General features: G+C 37.7%; 1 protein-coding gene across 1 annotated transcript in view; it reads left to right on the top strand.

Annotated features, from left to right (window-relative positions):
• The window catches only part of REV3L (REV3 like, DNA directed polymerase zeta catalytic subunit), a 76,061-nt gene that overhangs the window by 18,756 nt on the left and 38,498 nt on the right, over positions 1–18,807 (top strand). Inside the window, exons 3-12 of the mRNA XM_083367370.1 lie at positions 1,028–1,102; positions 3,923–4,083; positions 7,700–7,790; positions 8,746–8,840; positions 9,245–9,349; positions 12,304–12,388; positions 12,473–12,612; positions 13,627–13,749; positions 16,085–16,310; positions 17,608–17,744. Of these exons, the coding sequence (XP_083223496.1) occupies positions 1,028–1,102; positions 3,923–4,083; positions 7,700–7,790; positions 8,746–8,840; positions 9,245–9,349; positions 12,304–12,388; positions 12,473–12,612; positions 13,627–13,749; positions 16,085–16,310; positions 17,608–17,744 (1,238 nt within the window). The remainder of the gene's footprint in view (positions 1–1,027; positions 1,103–3,922; positions 4,084–7,699; positions 7,791–8,745; positions 8,841–9,244; positions 9,350–12,303; positions 12,389–12,472; positions 12,613–13,626; positions 13,750–16,084; positions 16,311–17,607; positions 17,745–18,807) is intronic.

The following is an 18,807-nucleotide window of genomic DNA, read 5'->3' as shown; positions in this document are numbered from 1 at the left end:
AATAGTGGTTCTAAGTTATAGTTGAAGGTTTCTTAACTCTTAAATGAGAGTGCAGTTTATACTTCCACATTTCCATAGTTGGTATAAAGGATACTTTGATTTCTGTTGTCAGAGTTGATGAACAGTTCAGATGGGGTAACTTTTGGAAGAATGTTATTACATTTATACATTTATGAAACAATATTTAAAACTAGAAATATTTCTTTTGTAAGGCAAGATAAATATGGGTAGAAATTTCAAGTTGCTTCAAATGTAGGAATCTGCAGGACTGTCATTTATGGCATTACTGTACTATGCCACATTTGATCACTTGTTTCAATTTGCACGTGAATACTCTTGGGAATTAATGTGTAGATTTATTCTAAAAGCCTTAATTTATAATTTGGGATTCAAGTAAAAAAAATTGTGATTGCTATTCCCTACCTTATTATCAGGGCTACTATGCAATTGTCCTTAGCTGCACAGTAAGCAAAAAAGTATCCTATCATCTGTATTTTGGAAAGGCAATAAAAAAGTGTGTTGATCTAGCTGCCACAGTGTTCCAAAATAAAGACCTTGGGGTGGGCCATTAGCGCACCTGTGTATGACAGTATTCTTGTACCATGGCAATGTAATAGCTACCTAATCCATGTTCTCTCTCAAACTTTCAGAGTTTCAAAGGGTACAGAGATCATCTAAGTGTCGGAATGTCTTCTCACTTGTGCAGCAGTATAAAAAGCCTTATTTTGAATCGTTAACTAGCAGTGCCGACTTCAGATTGAAAAATAATATACAGTCACTATTTTCTGAGAAATGGAATAATTGATCATCCATTCTATGTTATTTTATATTTGACTTGCAATAAAGGAATCTCTCCTATAAATAACATGTACAAGTGAATCTCAGTGCCAGATTGGGCTGTGATGGGCAAGGTTCCTATTACTCTGCTGATGGTTATTTAAGACATATGTGGATCCATTTCATCAAAGTGATTATTTGGAGCAGGACAAACCAGAATATAATATGATACTGCATTTTTGTTTTCCAGGCCTTTTTATGGATATCATGAAAAAGAAAGGCAGTTTATGAAGATCTATCTTTACAATCCTGCTATGGTAAAAAGGTAAATATTTCTTTTGTTAGTACTTCCATGGTATATCTTTTTATACAGGCAGTCTTTTTTAGCAATTGCCTCTGACAATGAATACTTGCAGTTGCAAAATTGGTGAAATTGTAACTTTGTACTCTTTGAGGGTAACTTTGTACTCTCATTTACTACCTTCACAGTGTATGGCTGACCTTTTTTTCCCCCTTCCACCTTACAGAGTGGAGGGCTTTTCCCCACAGTGTACCTAAAAAGCACTAACTGCAACTACGAGCTAAACTCTGTGACTTTAATTAATTATGAGGCCTCAGCCCACCAAGTCTGCTCTCTATACTCCCTGGCCCACTAGCTCTAGAGCCTTTGGCCTCCTCTTCAGCTCACAAGCCTGAGAGGCCTGCACTTGCTTCTCTTGAAGCAAGAAGGTCTCATCCTACACTTTGATCTACCAGCACATGCAAAGCACTCCACTTGCCTTCACCATTTTTCTCCAGCTACTGACAGATATGCTCGGCTGTTGCAAGGCACGGCCTTCGCACTAAGGCTTCCAGGTGCCATTCTCTAAGCAGGCACCATTCTTGTGATGTTTCAGAAGCCTCCTTCTCCAAGCCTTGCATGATTTGGAGAAGAAGGCTTATGAAGCACCAGGAGAATGGAGAATGGTATGAGGCAACCTTGCATAAGCTGGGCATGACTGTCAGTAGCTGGAGAAAAACAGTAAAATTGAATGCTTTGTGCATGCTGGTTGCACATGGTGATAGATTGGGACAGACTGAGGTCTCCCAGGCTTGATGGACTGAGTCCTGCCTCTTGGGTCTGCTGGGAAGGGAAGCATAGGGAATGATTGAAGCCTCCTAGGCCTGATGTGCAGGGGAGCAAGATGGGCGGCTGAGATGGAGGGAGAGATAGATGAGTGGGGAGAGTTGCAGCACTCCTGTGGCTGTAGGTGCTGGCAGACTGTCAAATGGCCACATTTCCACCTGACTATAGGGACATTTCAAGTGCCATAACTTTGGGCACAAGTAATAAGTCCATTCAGCAACACCATGTAATGGAATGTGGGAATGATGTTGGAGAAAGCTTGGGAAACAAGACAAGAGAGGCAGAAGCTCCAGTGGCTTAATGGTCAGAGAAAGAAATTAGGAAGGATCGTCTCTAACGGATCAAGCAGTTAAAAGTGGTGGCATGAAGATTTATCCTTTTAGACCTTCAGGATTCTATTGATGTAGCCTTACAATAAAGTAGATTTAGCTCATCTAGTTGTGTTTCCTACCTGGTTTTGCCAGGAGGGCTGACACATAATTTTGAATGGTTGCTGAACAAATGGTTATGAGTTGAGGCCTATCTGTACAGGTAATCTTTGACTTACGACAATAGTTTGGACTTACGATGGCTTTGGAAAGACTGCTTTATCACCTGTAAAGCACTTCTGGCCATTGTAAAATGTTTCATGATTTGTTCAACTATGATTTCAACTAATGACCATGTGATCCACTTAATGACCACTGTAAAATGGTCATAAAAATCATGTGATCAGGCAGATGCCTTAACTTAAAACTTGTTCAACTTCCCACCAAAATTCTGATCCCAATTGCACTCGTAAGTCAAAGACTAGTATGCACAGAGGTACTATGAGTTATAGATAGCAGTAGTACTTAGACTTATATACCATTCCATATTGCTTAACAGTACACTCTGAGCAGTTTACAAATGTCACCATATTTCCCCCAACAATCTGGGTCCTCATTTTACCAACCTTGGAAGGATGGAAGTCTGAGCTGGTCAGGATTGAACTCCTGGGTGTGGGCAGAATTAGCCTGCAATATTGCATTTTAATCTCTGTTCCACCACGGCTCTTTGCCTCCATTGTACCCACACTCCTCCCCAGGTAGATGGCTTTTGCTAATATTCAGTAGCAAAATAATTAATAGATAATCTTAATCTCCAAAAGGATGAACTCTGAAAAATTCTGCTTTCATTAATTCAGTAACATCATTGCTGTGCTTCTTGCAACCCTTGGCCTGTAGAAAAAAAAGCTTTAAAAAGTGCCATAATGCTGAATGCTGTTACAATAGTAACTGTAATTTGTAACTTATTAAGATGTACACTATTGTGAAACTTGGGCTTATTTATTATTTTTGCTCCAACTAACCTTTGCTTCAGTCACAAAGAAGGCATCTTTTCTTGTTTCCGCTTCGAATTAAACATGGCTTTAATAATGATGGACTCAACAAAAGTGAAAACTTGTCCTTAAAGTTATGGCAACCACAAACACAGGGCCCTAGTAGACACATGATTGCATTTCAGGCTCTTGTCCACTGGCTCGCATTTACAACCAGTTGCAACATCCCACTGCCACATGACTGTTATTTGTGACGGCTTTTGTCATTTTGCAGCAAAAAAATAACAACATCCATTAAGTGTGTTGAATTTGCTTAATGACCATGTGATTTGGTTAATGATTACAACTGTTATAAAAGTGGTTGTAAAATCAAGTCAGGTCACAGGGTAAGTCACTTAATGACCGCAACAACTTAGATGAAAAATCTGGGTCCAGATGTGGTTGTTAAGTGAGGTCTACCTATATGCAGCTTCTTTTTTGCTTAAAACAAATATTTTGAACAGCTAGACACAGACATCTGTAGATACCTCAAATGCTTGTGTTTAGGTTCATTTTATCTTGTTTTTAGTATCTAAAATGTTATATGTGTAGCTGTAATTCTTCGTACAGACGTCAGAAAACTGCTGTATTCAATTTATGTTCAATAATTTCCCCATGTTTAAATATTTCTTTAAAAATAATGTTGAAATACTACTGATGATTTTTTTATTTAATTATAGAGTATGCGAGCTTCTACAAGGTGGAGCTATAATGAATAAAATTTACCAACCTCATGAAGCTCATATTCCCTACCTCCTTCAGCTCTTTATAGATTATAATTTATATGGAATGAACTTAATCAATCTGGCTGCAGTCAAGTTTAGAAAGATAAAGAAAAAAGGTATGGAAGTTATCTCAAACGTATTCAGACAATTCAGCCTTTAGAATAAACTGTAAATTATGGAAGGTAATTTAAAGAAAATAATGGTTGCTTTTGTAAATTGTTTATGTTCCATACTATTTCTCACCATTAATATCTGCTGGGTGCATAGTGCAAGATTCTCTCTCTTCTTTCAGAATAAAAAATTACAGATATAATGGCTGAGTATTACTTCTCCATGCTTTTTTTTTACTTTATACCCCTCTTGCTGTTCTAATGAATGACAAAGCTGCTATTCCTTGTGCGTAAAAAATAAGCATATGACTTCTTGAACTTAGTCATTGTGGCTACTTAACCAACTATGGTGTACAATAGATAAATGTAAAAGATAGATGCAATGTATTAATGCTGTCTGAGTGTAGTTGTCATTTGAAAGAGAAAACAAAGAATTAATACTTTTAATGTTTGAAGTTTAAGAAAATCCAATGACAGTGAACTGAAATTGAGTACATTTAGGAAATTTTATTCTAAAAAAACCCATAGATACGTGGTTCCTCACATAAAATCTGCACGAGATATTGAAGAATATATCTTAAATGATATATCTTAAATATCTTAAATTATATGTATTTAGAACATTATGTTCAGTATACTGTAACACTACTTATTTGAGACATTCCAGGCCTGAAAATCAAAATTCTTATTACTATTCCTTTCATGTCCTGTTATAAAACATAGCTTCGGAAACTGTGGCAAGTAATTTTTTTTATGACTTGTGAACTAAGTCACAATTTCTTGCTCTCTGGCTGCATATAAAGTATAGAGTTTGTTCATTTAAAGTATTTACACTACTATTCAAAGGAAAAGGATTTTTAGAAAATTAAGGATATAATCCCTAGACTTATCAAATAAAAGCGCAGCATAAGGAAGAAAACATTGAAATGGGAGAAGCATAAAGCAAGCTTCCTGCAGTTATTTCTTCTCTGTTTGGAGTCAGACTTGGCTCTGCTGTTGTTCCTGCAGTGTGCAATCTTCCTTGATACTTTCCATGTGCAAACTTTCTCTATTCCTCATCACTTTCAGTGTACTGTGGCTCTTTTGTACTATTTAGAAAGATTATATAGAAATTTATATAGTGCTATCTTCTAATTTGAGGAAAGAGCTGAGTCTTTCTATAATTTATTGTTTTATCTTCTATTTTATTGTTTCTTTTGGATCTGCAGTTTGTTTTTCTATTACACGTGTCGGGATAGTTCTTCATCTGGTGTCTATAATTATTAAAGTATTCTTATAGATGCTTCAGGTGCAATAAGTTTTTTCATAATTACTATTCCATTCTCATTGTGTTTTTGCCTTAGATACAACCACATTTATTGTCGAGAGATTTCTCAAGCTAACTCTTTATGTATGAAATCACTGGTGAAAATGGGTATTCCATTCTTCTGTCAGAAGTTAATACCGTATTTTCTGGCGTATAAGACAACTTTTTAAGCCATGAAAATCTCAAAAGTCAGGGGTCGTCTTATACACCGGGTGCTGAAACTTTAGGGACAGGGCTGGCTGGAAAACCTGGAGCGGATCTCCCATTTGGTCTGCGCAGGGAAAGCGGGACCAATTGAAGAAGAAGCTGCAGTCTGATTTTTTACAGGCTGGGGTCTGGGCGTCTTTCCTTCTAAAGTTGAAGAGCAGCTGCAGTCTATCCCAACTTGAAAGGCAGGTGGGGAATGCAGCAGCCAGAGCAGCTGCTTAGCTCTAAGGACACATTTGATTCAGGAACTGGGCGGGCTGGCTGGAAAACCTGGAGCGGATCTCCCATTTGGTCTGCGCAGGGAAAGCTTTAGTAAATTAGGAAAAGTTTAATCCACTTGCACTGTTTTATGTTTACATGTTTGATGACAAACAGCCTTATGTTTATAAGTGACAGTTTTCCTACTAAGTACCTGCATGTCATAAGCATTTGAATTAAAATTACCATATTAAAATCAAATCTGAAGTTTTTAAATTTTTATTTGGTGTGCATTGGAAGAGGGGTAGTCTTATACAGCGAGTATAGCCCAAACCCTATAATTTAACAGGAAATGTAGGGGGTCGTCTTATACGCCCAGTCGTCTTATACGCTGGAAAATACGGTAGTGGGAAAACAAATATTGAAGAGCCCTTTATAGGTTTCTGAAATTGGCTGAAAAATGGATTTAGAATCTGTTCGATCTTGCTTTAAAAAACATAAATATATCCTCAGTTCATACTGCACTTCTGATTACACGAGAGAGCTTTTCTGCAGGTTTCTCAGTTTCTCAGTCTGCCATAATGAATACTGCAGCTAAATTTAAATGAAGATGTACATAATTCTAAGGGTGCTGTGGTGAGGAAAAAGGTGGTTTTTTGGAAGATAAATATTTTACCTGAATATTGCCAATTTCTTAAAAACCTTCTGCCAGAATTGTCAATTCAGTTATATAGAGATTTGTGACACAGTCATAACAGATACGGCCAGTGATACATTTTAAAGTTTGGGCTTATGAATAAATATATTAATTTTCTAATACACAGAGGTAGACATATTTTTGAATTACAGGTAGCCCTCACTTAATGACCACAGTTGGAAACTCTGGCACTATGTGACACAGTCATTAAGTGAAAAATAACTTGACTTTGCCCGATTTACAATGTCACTTCTGGCACAGTCAAGTAAAGTACCTATGGTCATTAAACAAGACACCATATGATCGTGACTTGCAATTTTACTGCCAACATTTCTATTGACTCTGCTTGTCAGCAGTTGGCTGGGAAGTGCACAAATGTTGGTCATATTTGTGCGGGACACTTCAATGGTCATAAATGCCTGCTGATTGCAAAATGCCTGAATTTCGATCACGTGAACATGGGGATGCTGCGATGGTCATAAATGCAAGGGCAAGTTGTAAAGTTAACCTTTTCAGTGCCATACTAACTTCAAATGGTTACTAAACAAGACAGTTGTTAGGCGAGGACTGCCTGTCATAGTACATTTGCATAAAATATGCTAAGCATTGATTGTAGGAATAAGTTGCATTTTTGTAAATCATTCTCATGTTTCTTACACTCTTGCCATAATTCCAGTTATTCCCTTTGGGATCTTCTGTAACGTAAGGAAGATGGGGGGTGGGGGGGTTGCTTTTATTTGGCTGTCGATTGCTGCTTCTTTATAGAAGATAGTAGGCATCATCATGAATACATATTCCAATAGTCTTGTATGATGGCATCTATGCTGAGCTGCTATGTTGTCACATATACTCTGTTGCAGACTTCTTTTGTTAAGTAACGGAAGAACTGAAAGGTAGCTACTACCTTGCATCTCAAACCCTGAAAGTTAAGAATTCGTAATTTTCTCTGAAAAAGATAATTTTCTAGATCTACTTTTGCACTTTCAATGTTCTCTCAATGTAAAAGACTTTTAGATAAAATTGCATTTAGCAAACAAAATGCAGATGGGGATTAACTTAAACTCTATTTAATTCCATGCTTATTTTATTACAGGGTTTTGCCAATAAATGATCTATGATCTTAACTTTTTGTTAAAACAAGCAGTATTTCAAATTTTTAATATATAAACTGGCATGTTTTCTAATACTACATATTGGCTATGTTTTATATATAGGTGATGCATTTGAAGAAATTGGAAGTTGTGGAGATAATTGGACAAGATCTGCTACAAGACCCCATCAGTGGGAAGATAATGAGATTTCTAGGTTGGCATATCTGGATACATATTTGCTTTAGCAAGTATCCTAACCCATGGGATATCTACATACATGTATTAGTACTAAATATAGCTGCAGGTTTAAGTAGTTTAATCAAATTAAAGTTGTAGTAGGGCCATAAATCTAAATCAGTGGGCTATAATCAAAGTTCTTTTTTAATTTTTAATTTATTTTGTTTTATATACTAGGATAGAGTTAGCCTTCTGAGAACATGCTAGCACCTATGTATTCTTATTTACTTAGAATGTGTTAATGGCAGAATTGTCCTGGACTTGAAGATCTCTTAAATAATTGATACTATTTTGAAATGTTATGACATTTGACCCAATTTTCTCTATTTTATACTGCTGACTCATTTTTCCAGCAATGTAACTGAAGTAAACATTTGTTCTAATACTTATAGTCAGCCTACATCCACATGCATGCATACACACTTCTAATAGTCTCCAAATGTTTGAAATTGCAACTTCTTCACTCCTTGGCTTTTAGCTATGTTAGGAGGAATTGTGTGAAGTGTGACCCTTAACATTTGAAGAGTACCTGCATTGTAAATAAAGAATCAGATTTTCATATTCAACAATCCCTTCTCTAATCTTGTTCTTGAATTCCATTGACCTGATTGTGACATGATGTCGGTCTGGTTTTTTTCTTATATATCTTGCTCCCCAGGGCTTACAAATACCTTTAGCCCCTACTTTCGTGTTGTTATGCAAGCTTGGGAGATGCTCACTTTTATCACTAGTGGAATAGGAAATAAATTATCATTTCTACATATCTAATGCTTCTCATTCTTTAATTGAACTAAGGTTAAAACCATTGTAAATCTGTGATTATTTCTGTATTTTGATATAAAATTTTATATATAATTTTTACATTTAAATATAATACATTTTTTTAAAAATGCAGCATATTAATATACTCTTTAACTTTAATTTAAATGCAGCTCTTTGATATTGGAAGATATAGAGCCACAGAGTACCTGTGAATTGGAAGTGGATGCAGTAGCTGCTGATATTTTAAATAGATTGGATATTGAAGGTAAAGTATTTTTCTTTGTGTGATCACATGGTATATTTGCAGGTTTGTTATTTCTGAAGGTCAGTGTATAATTCCTTCACTTAAAATATTTGAGATCGATTAAGCAATAATATATTTTATTACAAAAAGTTAAATAACTTGTTTGATAGCCAGCAGAGAAGGTGCTAAACTGCACCCAGTCAAGTCCACCCTCAACCATTAAAATTTATAAAGTCATAGTTAGTGACTTTAGTCAGTTGTTATCTCTCGAGCTTCTGGGCAAAAGATGAAATATAAACTTAACGTGATTACCATGATTGAGGGCAGATATTTGTCAGTATTGCTATTCAAGAAAACCTCTTGTAAATCTGTATCTTAATAAGCTTGACACTGCCATTGATTCTGCTGCATCTTTACTGTTCCAGACCAGATTGGTCAGAATCCAGGGTTACAAGCAATATGGGAGGATGAGAAACAGCGGCGTAGAAAGAACAAAGAATCATCACAGATTACTCCTCCTAACTCACAAGGTAGAATTGGACAAAAGTGTCTAATTTTGATTGGATGCTGCTATTGGGAACTCCTAAAAGAAAGGCAGGATATAAAAATATTGTAATGTATCATGTAATATAGCATCATAACATCATTTTCTGAATTTCTTCCCTCTTTGCTTGTTGCTTTTATATGTTCTCATTGGATTATATTTCATTTTATTTTAAACTCTTTTTTTTCTATTACCAGTATAGTCTTAGATCCAAAAAAAACAGAAAGAGTGAAGAAAGAGCGTTCTTAAAGTTAGAAAGCATTCTTTTTTAAAGTGTATCTAAGAACTGATCTATAAGTAAATTGCATGTTTTTTAGCATCTGGAAGATGCTAAAAATTCAAGAATGCATTAGTTTAATAGCGTATTTTTTTGTGTATAAGACGCACCCTTGTATAAGATGCTCTGACATGCGAGTTCCATGCAGCAAACAAAGTCAGTGCTGGGAGCAACCGCTTCCCAACGCTCTAAATAGACGCCTTCCAGCCACCGCCGCTACCACCACCACCACCCCAACCAGCATGCATAATCAGTTCACAGCAGCAGCCATCCGACCCTGGTAAACCGGTGTGAGCACCGGCATGACAGCAAGGCAAGGGAAGCAAAGGCAGGTTTTAAAATCCCCGCCATTTCTCTGGGCCAATCAGCTGTTCAGCAGAGCGCTGAACAGCTGAGCCGGCAAATCCGGAAGTTCGGCTGACCGCTATTATCGAGCAGGATGGCCTCGCAGCTGCATTCCACAGGGTCCCCTGCCAGCATTACAGGTATGAGGGAAGGAAAGGACTGTCACTGCCATCCATGCTACTGGTCCCATCCACTCCCTCCGGACACCGCCATCTGACGATCTTGCCCCCTCCCCCCTCCTGTTAGTGGCAAGCCCACAGGGGGCATGGCAGGGGCATGTAAAGAACCCACACAGGCTTGCCCTGGGCTGTGGAGGTTACCATTATTTTTTCGTGTACAAGACACTGCACTTGTATAAGATGCATCTGATTTTTGAACAGGGTGTTTGCAAGAAAAAAATAGCATCTTATACACGGAAAAATATGGTATCTTACAGCAGACCTGGGCATTTTATGGTCCTCACATCTGGTCCTTTGGCTGTCCCTGTCCAGCCCGTGTGAGCTCAATCGGAAACTAGAAATCAAATGCAAATAAGTGTATGCCATGCTGTTGAGCCCTGTGGGCCCGACATTCAGCGAGGGGGGAGGAAGAGCCTCGCATCAGCTCCTTTGCCTTCTGGGGTCCTGGATGCGTCGGAGGGCATTGCTGGGCCGCTGACCGCGTTGCTGCCTCCCTGCCCAGCACCGCCAATGCCACCGAGCTCCGCGCAGACCCCACCGACCGTCAGCTGACTTTGGAGTCTTTGGTGGGTGTCGCTGATGCCACTGGCCGCCATGAGCCTCCTGCTTGTTCCACCGTCTGCCAGCTGGCCCAGGGAACGTCGGTGGGTGCCACTGAGCCACCGGTAGTGCTGCCGCCTCCCTGCACACTGCCACAGCCGCAGCTGGCTGCGTCGGACTCTGCCGGCCCCACCGCTTTCCAGCTGGCAGCATAACGCTCAGGAGGGCTGCCATTGCCGTAGCAAGCTTCCAGGGCTTGAATTGCCTCAGCAGAGGCTTGGGGGCGGTTTGAGCAGCACCACCGCTTGTGGAGCCGAATACGGCGGGGTTGAACATCTGGGATTAAGGGTGGGGTTTGCATGGACTGCTTACCTGGTTTCCAGCAGACTGTTGGATGTGGGGGGAAGAGACTGATGGACGCGTGGAGGGTGGTGAGTAGAATAGAGCAGCAAAGGGGGTTGCAAGGGGAAGGAGGGATTATGATGGGTTGTGGGCAGATGCTAGTTTGTGGTTTGGGGGCAGGGCCCTGTCTCTGACTGGCTATGTAAGTATTGGGAGCAATTAACTCCCAACGCTGACTTTGCTTTTGTTCTTTTGAGCTGAATAAAGCCTCTTTTGTTTGTCACATGTTCCTGTTTGGAGACTCCTGCTTGCATTCTTTGAAGAATGTGTTTTGACACATGCATGCAATACAATTGCATTGCTTTTATTTTGAAGGTGGCTGCTATTTTTTTGTCAACTTACCTACGTGCGTCCATGCATTCCTCTGTACTTTCACAGGCCTGTAGGTCTAGCCCTCTCCAACAGTCCCAGTTTGTCATGTAGCCTTAGTTGCCCACCTATGTCTTACAGGTTACGTTGTCAAAAATTACTCTGAAGTGCATGGCTAAAATTCATTGCCTAATTTGAGTATATTTTGCTTTCACTTCTTCATTTTGTTACCTTCCTCAAATAATTCAAGATCTTGCACCATTTTGTGTCTGTATTATTGCTCCTAACAACCAGTTTAGTGTAAAGGTTAAGGCCTCAAGTTAGAATAAGGAGACTAGTTCCACAAAGCCAACTGGGTGACCTTGGGCCAGTCATTCAGCCCTAGAAAGAAGGCAATGGCAAACCACTGTTTACCCCTGCAAGACAGGTGCAGAACAGCCAAAAGGCATAGATGGGAGGGAGTTGGGAGGAGCTGAAGCATTCAGTGGCCATAAATGCAGGTGGGTGGCCAACATCTGAATTTTGATCACATGTCTGTGGAAATGCTGCAACAGTCATAATTTTGCACATGAGTCATGTCCATTTTTTTCAGCACTGTTGTGATTTAGGTCATTAAACCTTTCATAATATATATATCATTATATATTAAAATAATATATAAATATTTGTAATAGTTATAAGTTGAGGACTACCATTCATGTTTTGTGGATATGTCAGAGAAATTCAATTTTTTTCTGTTGATTCAGATTCTTTTTTTTTAAATGGGCATGGCAATTTACAGATGGTATATTGCTTTATCTATAGTTAAAAATGTTGAGTAACAATTCTTAAGGAGAGAGAATATTAATATAGTGATTCTAAATTCCTACATTTTTTCATGAAAAAAAGATCGTGGATTTGTGGCCATCACAGAAAGTGAAAGAATCTTTCAGAAGAGACTTAAAGAAATACTCAAACAAAGTGATTTTTCTGTGTAAGTATTAATTTATATGTTAATCTTTATGTCATTACCTCTGGATTCAACAATCACGTTAAATATTTTTTTATTATTAATTAGGACATCTGGCTCAATGGACAGCAATAATGAATCACAAGAATTCTCTGCTGAATTGACATTACATTCTGAGGTACCTAAAGTTATTTCATGCTCACCAGCAAATATGATAGAAGTACACGGTGATAAGGAGCTGCACAGAGGTTAGTATTATTTATACAGCAGTTTTTTTCCTCCGTTACATGACTTGTCCTAATAGAACTGGTTTATTCAGAATGGAAGAAGATACTGAAATGAACACAAGGACTGAACTCTTCCACTAAAGAGACTGACCTTCGTTTTCATCTGTATTTTATTTTGTCCTTTATTAACAATTTGTTGATATACTTTGTGTGATTATTCATCAGTGTCTATAATCCTATTTAATGTTAACATGCCTTTTATTATTGGTAAATATCTTAACTATTTAACTTTGGCTTACGATGAACTTTTAAAACTATATACATAACATGCTATAACTACATGTGTTATTAGGAATATTGGTAATATGAAGGTAATTAAGATGGAACATTTTAACTCTTAAATTTTCAACAGATTCTGATAAGATTTATATATAAGATATATTGATTAATTCCATTCTGCTGAAGAAAGGAACAAATTCATATTTATTGCTACTTAGTATTTGGAGATAAAGGAAATTTAGTACATACATTTGAGTGTGTGTAATATGTATTACATATGTATATGTAGTATGTATAAATAATATATAATATGAAAGCCAGTTTGGTGTAGTGGTTAAGATATCAGTCTAGAAACCAGGATATTGTCAGTTAGAGCCTTACCGTAGGCACAAAGCCAGCAGGGTGACTTTGACAAGCCACTTTTTCTCTATCCTGGAAAAGAGGCAATGCTAAACCTTGCCAGGAAAACTGCTGGGACTTGTCTGGGCAGTCTCCAAGAGTTGGGCACAGTTGAGCAAGAGAAAACGAATGTATATACAAAAAGAACAAATAGCTAAGAAAAAGAAAGCTTCTTTATGGATCACTTTATTAAAATGGAGTATGAATATATCTTAATTCTCTTGAACAACAAGCATGTTCTCAATATATTATATTTTCAGAATCTGTAAATGCACATTTTAATAAGTTGATTGATAGTCTTATGACATTTGTTAAAAAATATTGACAGCTTACCTAGAATCCTTGTTCATTTTTTAGAAGAGTCCGAAAGCAAATATAAAGAGGATGCACTTATAAATGAAGAAGCCATTTTGAATATAATGGAAACTAGTCAATATTTCCAACCAGTATCTCAGAGATTTAATAATACTCCTGTGTTTAGTAAGTATAATTCACAAAGGCTTTTCTAAGTAAGGATTAAGTATATTTAGATATAGATATTAAGTTGTTTTAATTACTTTGGTTATAATTAATTTGTGTAGCTTTATTATATTAATCACCCTGTTTGTCTTGCTTGTTTAAAAGGCCAGGAAATCAGATAATTAAAAAGTACTATAATAACTATTAGTGTGTTCCATTTTTATTATTTACAGTATATCCATGCATTTGGTTTATTTTTTACATACCCGTCACATTATACACATACCTAAAATGTGGAAAAAGTAAGAATTATTAAGCAAAAGAAACTAAAGGCAAAAGATAGGAGAAAAAGGAAATCTATTTTTACAATGCTATGCCTCTCTATTCTTCTCTGCTCTTGCAAATGATCATTGATTCTATCCATCCCCTTAAACTTATTAACACACTCCTGATTATTCTTTAAACTTCTCATCAGTTCTCTCCAAACATGATTCTTGATTTTCTCTTTCCTTTTCATTCTTTATTGATATTTATAAATTTGGTTTGTGCATGTATGATTTGATCCTCTTTTATTTTCTGTTTCCATGTCACCTCCCTGTGTATTTCCCCAGACCTGTGCTGGCCCCATACACCTTCCATCTGCTCTTCCCACATGCCTTCCCCAGCCTATGTAGCACCTCTTGTATATTCTTATACACCCACCCGAACCCATACCACTCACATGTACCTTCCCTGATCCAACTCACATCACCTCCTTACATGCCATCCGTGACCATCATGACACTCTCATGCACCCTTCTTGACCCTTGCTATCCTCCTCTAGACCCTACTTGATCCCCATGGCACTTCTTAGCATCCCCTATAACTTCCATGCACTCTTTTGACCATCAGTGCCCCTATGTGCCCTATCAAATCGACACAGCGTCTCTCGCACATGCCTGGGTACTTTTCCCGATCTTGTAGCCTTACCATTTTTCAACATTCTCAGTGAATTTTCATACACATATTTCCTGGACACTGACATTTTTTAGTATTTATTTCAATGTCATTTCCGTACACTCTTCTGAAGACTTTGTTTAAACCCTTTTCACCCACTTCTAATATAGTTTTTATTTCTTTCAATATCATATTTTTCTTACTCTGACCTTTGTTCTCTTTTATAGCATTCTTTAAAGCCATTTTTTAAACACTGATTCAAGTACTTTCCACAGTTTTTCTTGTACTCCTTTGGAATTTATCTTGTATTTATCATACAAAACTTACACTCTTATTCAGTCATTCTTTCACATTATTTTCCTTCGTTTCCATATCTATCACCACCAGCACCCCCGAAATCCATTTTTAGCACATTTGGATGTGGCTGTCCCACTTTAAATAATTCTTCTTTCTGGTATTCTTCACTAATTCAATCTTTTATAATCAATAATGCTTTAGATTCCTTCCTTGGCTAGGTGTATGTATAAATATGCTGAAGCCAAATATTTGAAACAAATGAACCTTTTTCTGAAAAATACTTATTAAATTACTTTTCTGCATTTTCTTGTTTGGTTCCCATTCGTCTATTCATACCACTTAATATAACTTTTTCTTCTAGGTTCCAGTCATTCAGAAGGTTGCACAGTTCCCCCCCAACTCATAGCTGTTTATTCCATTATCACCATTAATTTGTAAAAAGGCGCAGTGGCTCAGTGGCTTAAAAACCGGTAGATGGTCTTTTTTCTACCAGTTCAAGTCCTAGCATCACATGACAGAGGGAGCTCACATTACTTGCCTCAGCTTCTGTCAACCCAGCAGTTCAAAAGCATGTTACATTCAATTAGATAAATAGGTACCACTTCAGTGGGAAAAATAAAGGTGCTTTGTACAGAAGTATGATCTCAAGTGGTGCAGGACTTACCCTAATGTGACCCCCAAATGCGAGGCGACATCAGAGGGAAAAGCCCCAGATGACACTGCAGAATACTGTTAACCATTCTGAGTACGGAGCAATTTAACCTCTGTGGTGCATCTTAGATAGCATGCAAGTGTGAACTGAATGGACTAGCAGCTTTAGGCAGCCAAACAACTACTCTGTACTAACCCTGTAGTCTCCTAGCTAATATACCATTGCCATATGGTAAATAAATAAACTATTCATTTGCGCTCAACATGGAACATGCAAGTCAACATAATATTGCTCATATCTCACTGTTCAGTAAACACGTCAGGATACATGAGAGAAATGATAATAAAAACAAAAAATCTTGTGTATTTTTGTTCATCTATGGCATTGAGATTGTGAGGTTATTAGGTTTTATTAAAAAAATGCAGAGATTTAAAAAAACAAATACAAAAATACATTCTATTTTTCCTATAGTGAATAACAGTGCTGATCAAGCCATGATACATCTTTTAGCTGGGTTGGAAGATGATGGATATGAGATTGTACAACAAAATGCATCATCTTCTGGACACTATAGAAATCTTCAGAACAGTGATGATGAAGAAAATGAGCCACAGATTGAAAAAGAAGAAATGGAGCTCAGTTTGTTAATGTCCCAACAATGGGATAGCATCTCAAATGAAGTTGATGCAAAGCGAAGGTATATTCTTTTTTTTTTGTACAGTTGCATATCTGATAAAAGTACTGATCAGCCTGTATTGAACCTTCCATATTATTGAAGAAAATCTATATAATTTATATATTATCCATGATCTAATATAATATCAAGAAAATATATGTAGGATAAGGTATAGGAATAAATGTAAACTCAGTTTAATATGCAATAGGTACAACTTGAACCAAGGTAATCTAGAAGCCCTAATTAAAGCATAGTCATACTGGTTTTCTCTAAATATTATTTAGCCCTAATTGTCGTATTTTTGAAAACCATAGTAAGAATGGAAAGGATTTTGATAAAGGAGAGGAGAGATTAGGCTTGTTGGTGGAGGGAAGAAATAAGCCTATGGAGTGCTTCATTTGAAAGAGGTGCATTAGAAGACACGTGTAGCATCTATTTGCAACTCATTAAAACAGGTACGATTAAATTTAAAGCATCTCCATAGCATGCCATGGTAAATTGTATCAAGAATCATAGAGGAGAAGCAACTCTGCCTATCTACGTCTCAGCAAAAGCCATCTAATAGGATGGACAAAAGAGTTGTTATTCAAACCAGACTTAAACCCTAGTTGAAATGTATGTAGAAATTTAGTTTCATCCAGTCTGAACAGCTATTTCAGCTCAGTAGCTTTGCCCAGGAGGGAGATATTAACCACACTTATAATTACTCTGATTATCCAATTTCTTTATTTTATTAGGAATGGTCTCTTTGTTATGAAGTTTCCTACTAGATATAATAAACTAGCTAGAGTTGAGCAAAGTGATAAGTGGGTTGACAAATTATACACATCTTCATTGAGACAAAATAATGAAAAAAGCGAATAATCCTGCTTCATCATCACTCCCACAAAGTGAGCTCAATTATGCATTTTTTACTGGTGTTAAACTAGTTTTCTGCCATTTGCATTCTAACGGTATCCCAGTTAGGTTGATTTTTCTTAGCTAGATTGAAAAAGTGTAGGAGGAGATTTTCAACTATCTGTATTCCATAGACTGACCCAAGGAAATAATCAGAGCCCTCTGATTTATTAGCATCTAGGATCAAAGTAATCTAATAGTTCTCTCCCATTGAAGAGAAAAAGTTGCTACAGTCTTAGTTCTGAGCAGGAAGTGATCTGATCACAACAATAATACTTCATCAGGCTGTCATCCTCCTGGAAAGTGAATTGTATAGATTTATTTGTCTTTACTGTCCAAGATTCAATGTGTCATAACTATTGAACTACCCGATTATGGTCAGAAGTTTTTAGTTGTGTAAAATAGGTTGTATTTCTTGTAGGTCAATGGGCAGAAGTAGAAATCAAAGTTCAGGTGAAGATGATAGTTCTTCTGAAGATGATATGGACTGGAATGATAACATGCTTCTAGCAAGCCTTTCTATACCTCAGTTAGATGGAACTGCAGATGAAAACAGTGGTAAGTATACTTAAAAGGGTTTTGCATTTTTCTCAGAAACAATAATTCTTCATTGTGATCTCTGTGTCACATATATGGGTTAGGTCACAGGTCTGCAACCCGCGGCGCACGGAATGCTGTTACCTTCCCACCGTAGTGGTCCCTATTTTTCTACTTGCATTTTTATGTGCTTTCGAACTGCTACGTTGGCAGAAGCTGGGACAAGTAACAGGCGCTCACTCTGTTATGCGGTACTTGGGATTTGACCCGCCAAACTGCCGACCTTCTGATCGACAAGCTCAGCGTCCTGATGGACAATTGAAAGCAGAATTGTATTTCGTTTCTGGAAGCTTTTCAACTATATCACAGGGCTTATTATCCACTTAGGCTTGAATTTCCTTAAGTATGAGACTAGTACTGAAAATATCAGTTGGGGTTTAATTTGCATATTGTAATAATCTTGAGTTAGAGATTGGGAACAGATAGACATTGGAACAGCCAGACAACTCCAGCTTTATCTCTGGCTGTCATATATGCCAGCCATAACTTAGTACCAGTCTGATTTAGAATAGAATAGAGCTGGAAGGGACCTTGGAGGTCTTGTATGGTAGTACAGCCCCCTGCCCAAGCAGGAGAAACTATGCCATCTCAGACAAGTGACTGTCTAGCCCACAGGTCTGCAACCCACAGCTCCGGAGCCGCATGCGGCTCTTTCAGCCGTCTCCTGCGGCTCCCAGTCCTCTGCCATATCTCGCCTTGGCTCCACTCTTCAAACCCTGTCCTGCGCATGCGCGCATGTACGTACATGTGCACACATTTTTTGCGGCTCCCAGTTTTTCCTTTTGTGAGGGAACCGGTTCCGAATGGCTCGTTCACTGTTTCAGGTTGCTGACCCCTGGGTTAGGTGCTTTGTAGAAACGTTGGATAGGAATCTTGCCCCACGTATATTGCAAAGTTAAGTTTAGGTGAAGCTGTTGAATTTGTTTTCAACCTCCCCAATAATAGCATAGAGGCAATATTTTCTAGTGGTTCATCAGCAAAAACTTAATTGGCCAGAATTAAACATAGTTGTCAAATCTTAGGA

This window comes from Vipera ursinii (assembly GCF_947247035.1).
Source record: "Vipera ursinii genome assembly, chromosome: 1".
In the NCBI taxonomy this organism is placed as follows: domain Eukaryota; kingdom Metazoa; phylum Chordata; class Lepidosauria; order Squamata; family Viperidae; genus Vipera; species Vipera ursinii.
Note: the sequence above shows the minus strand (reverse complement) of the source record. Positions and strands in the feature narration are given on the sequence as shown.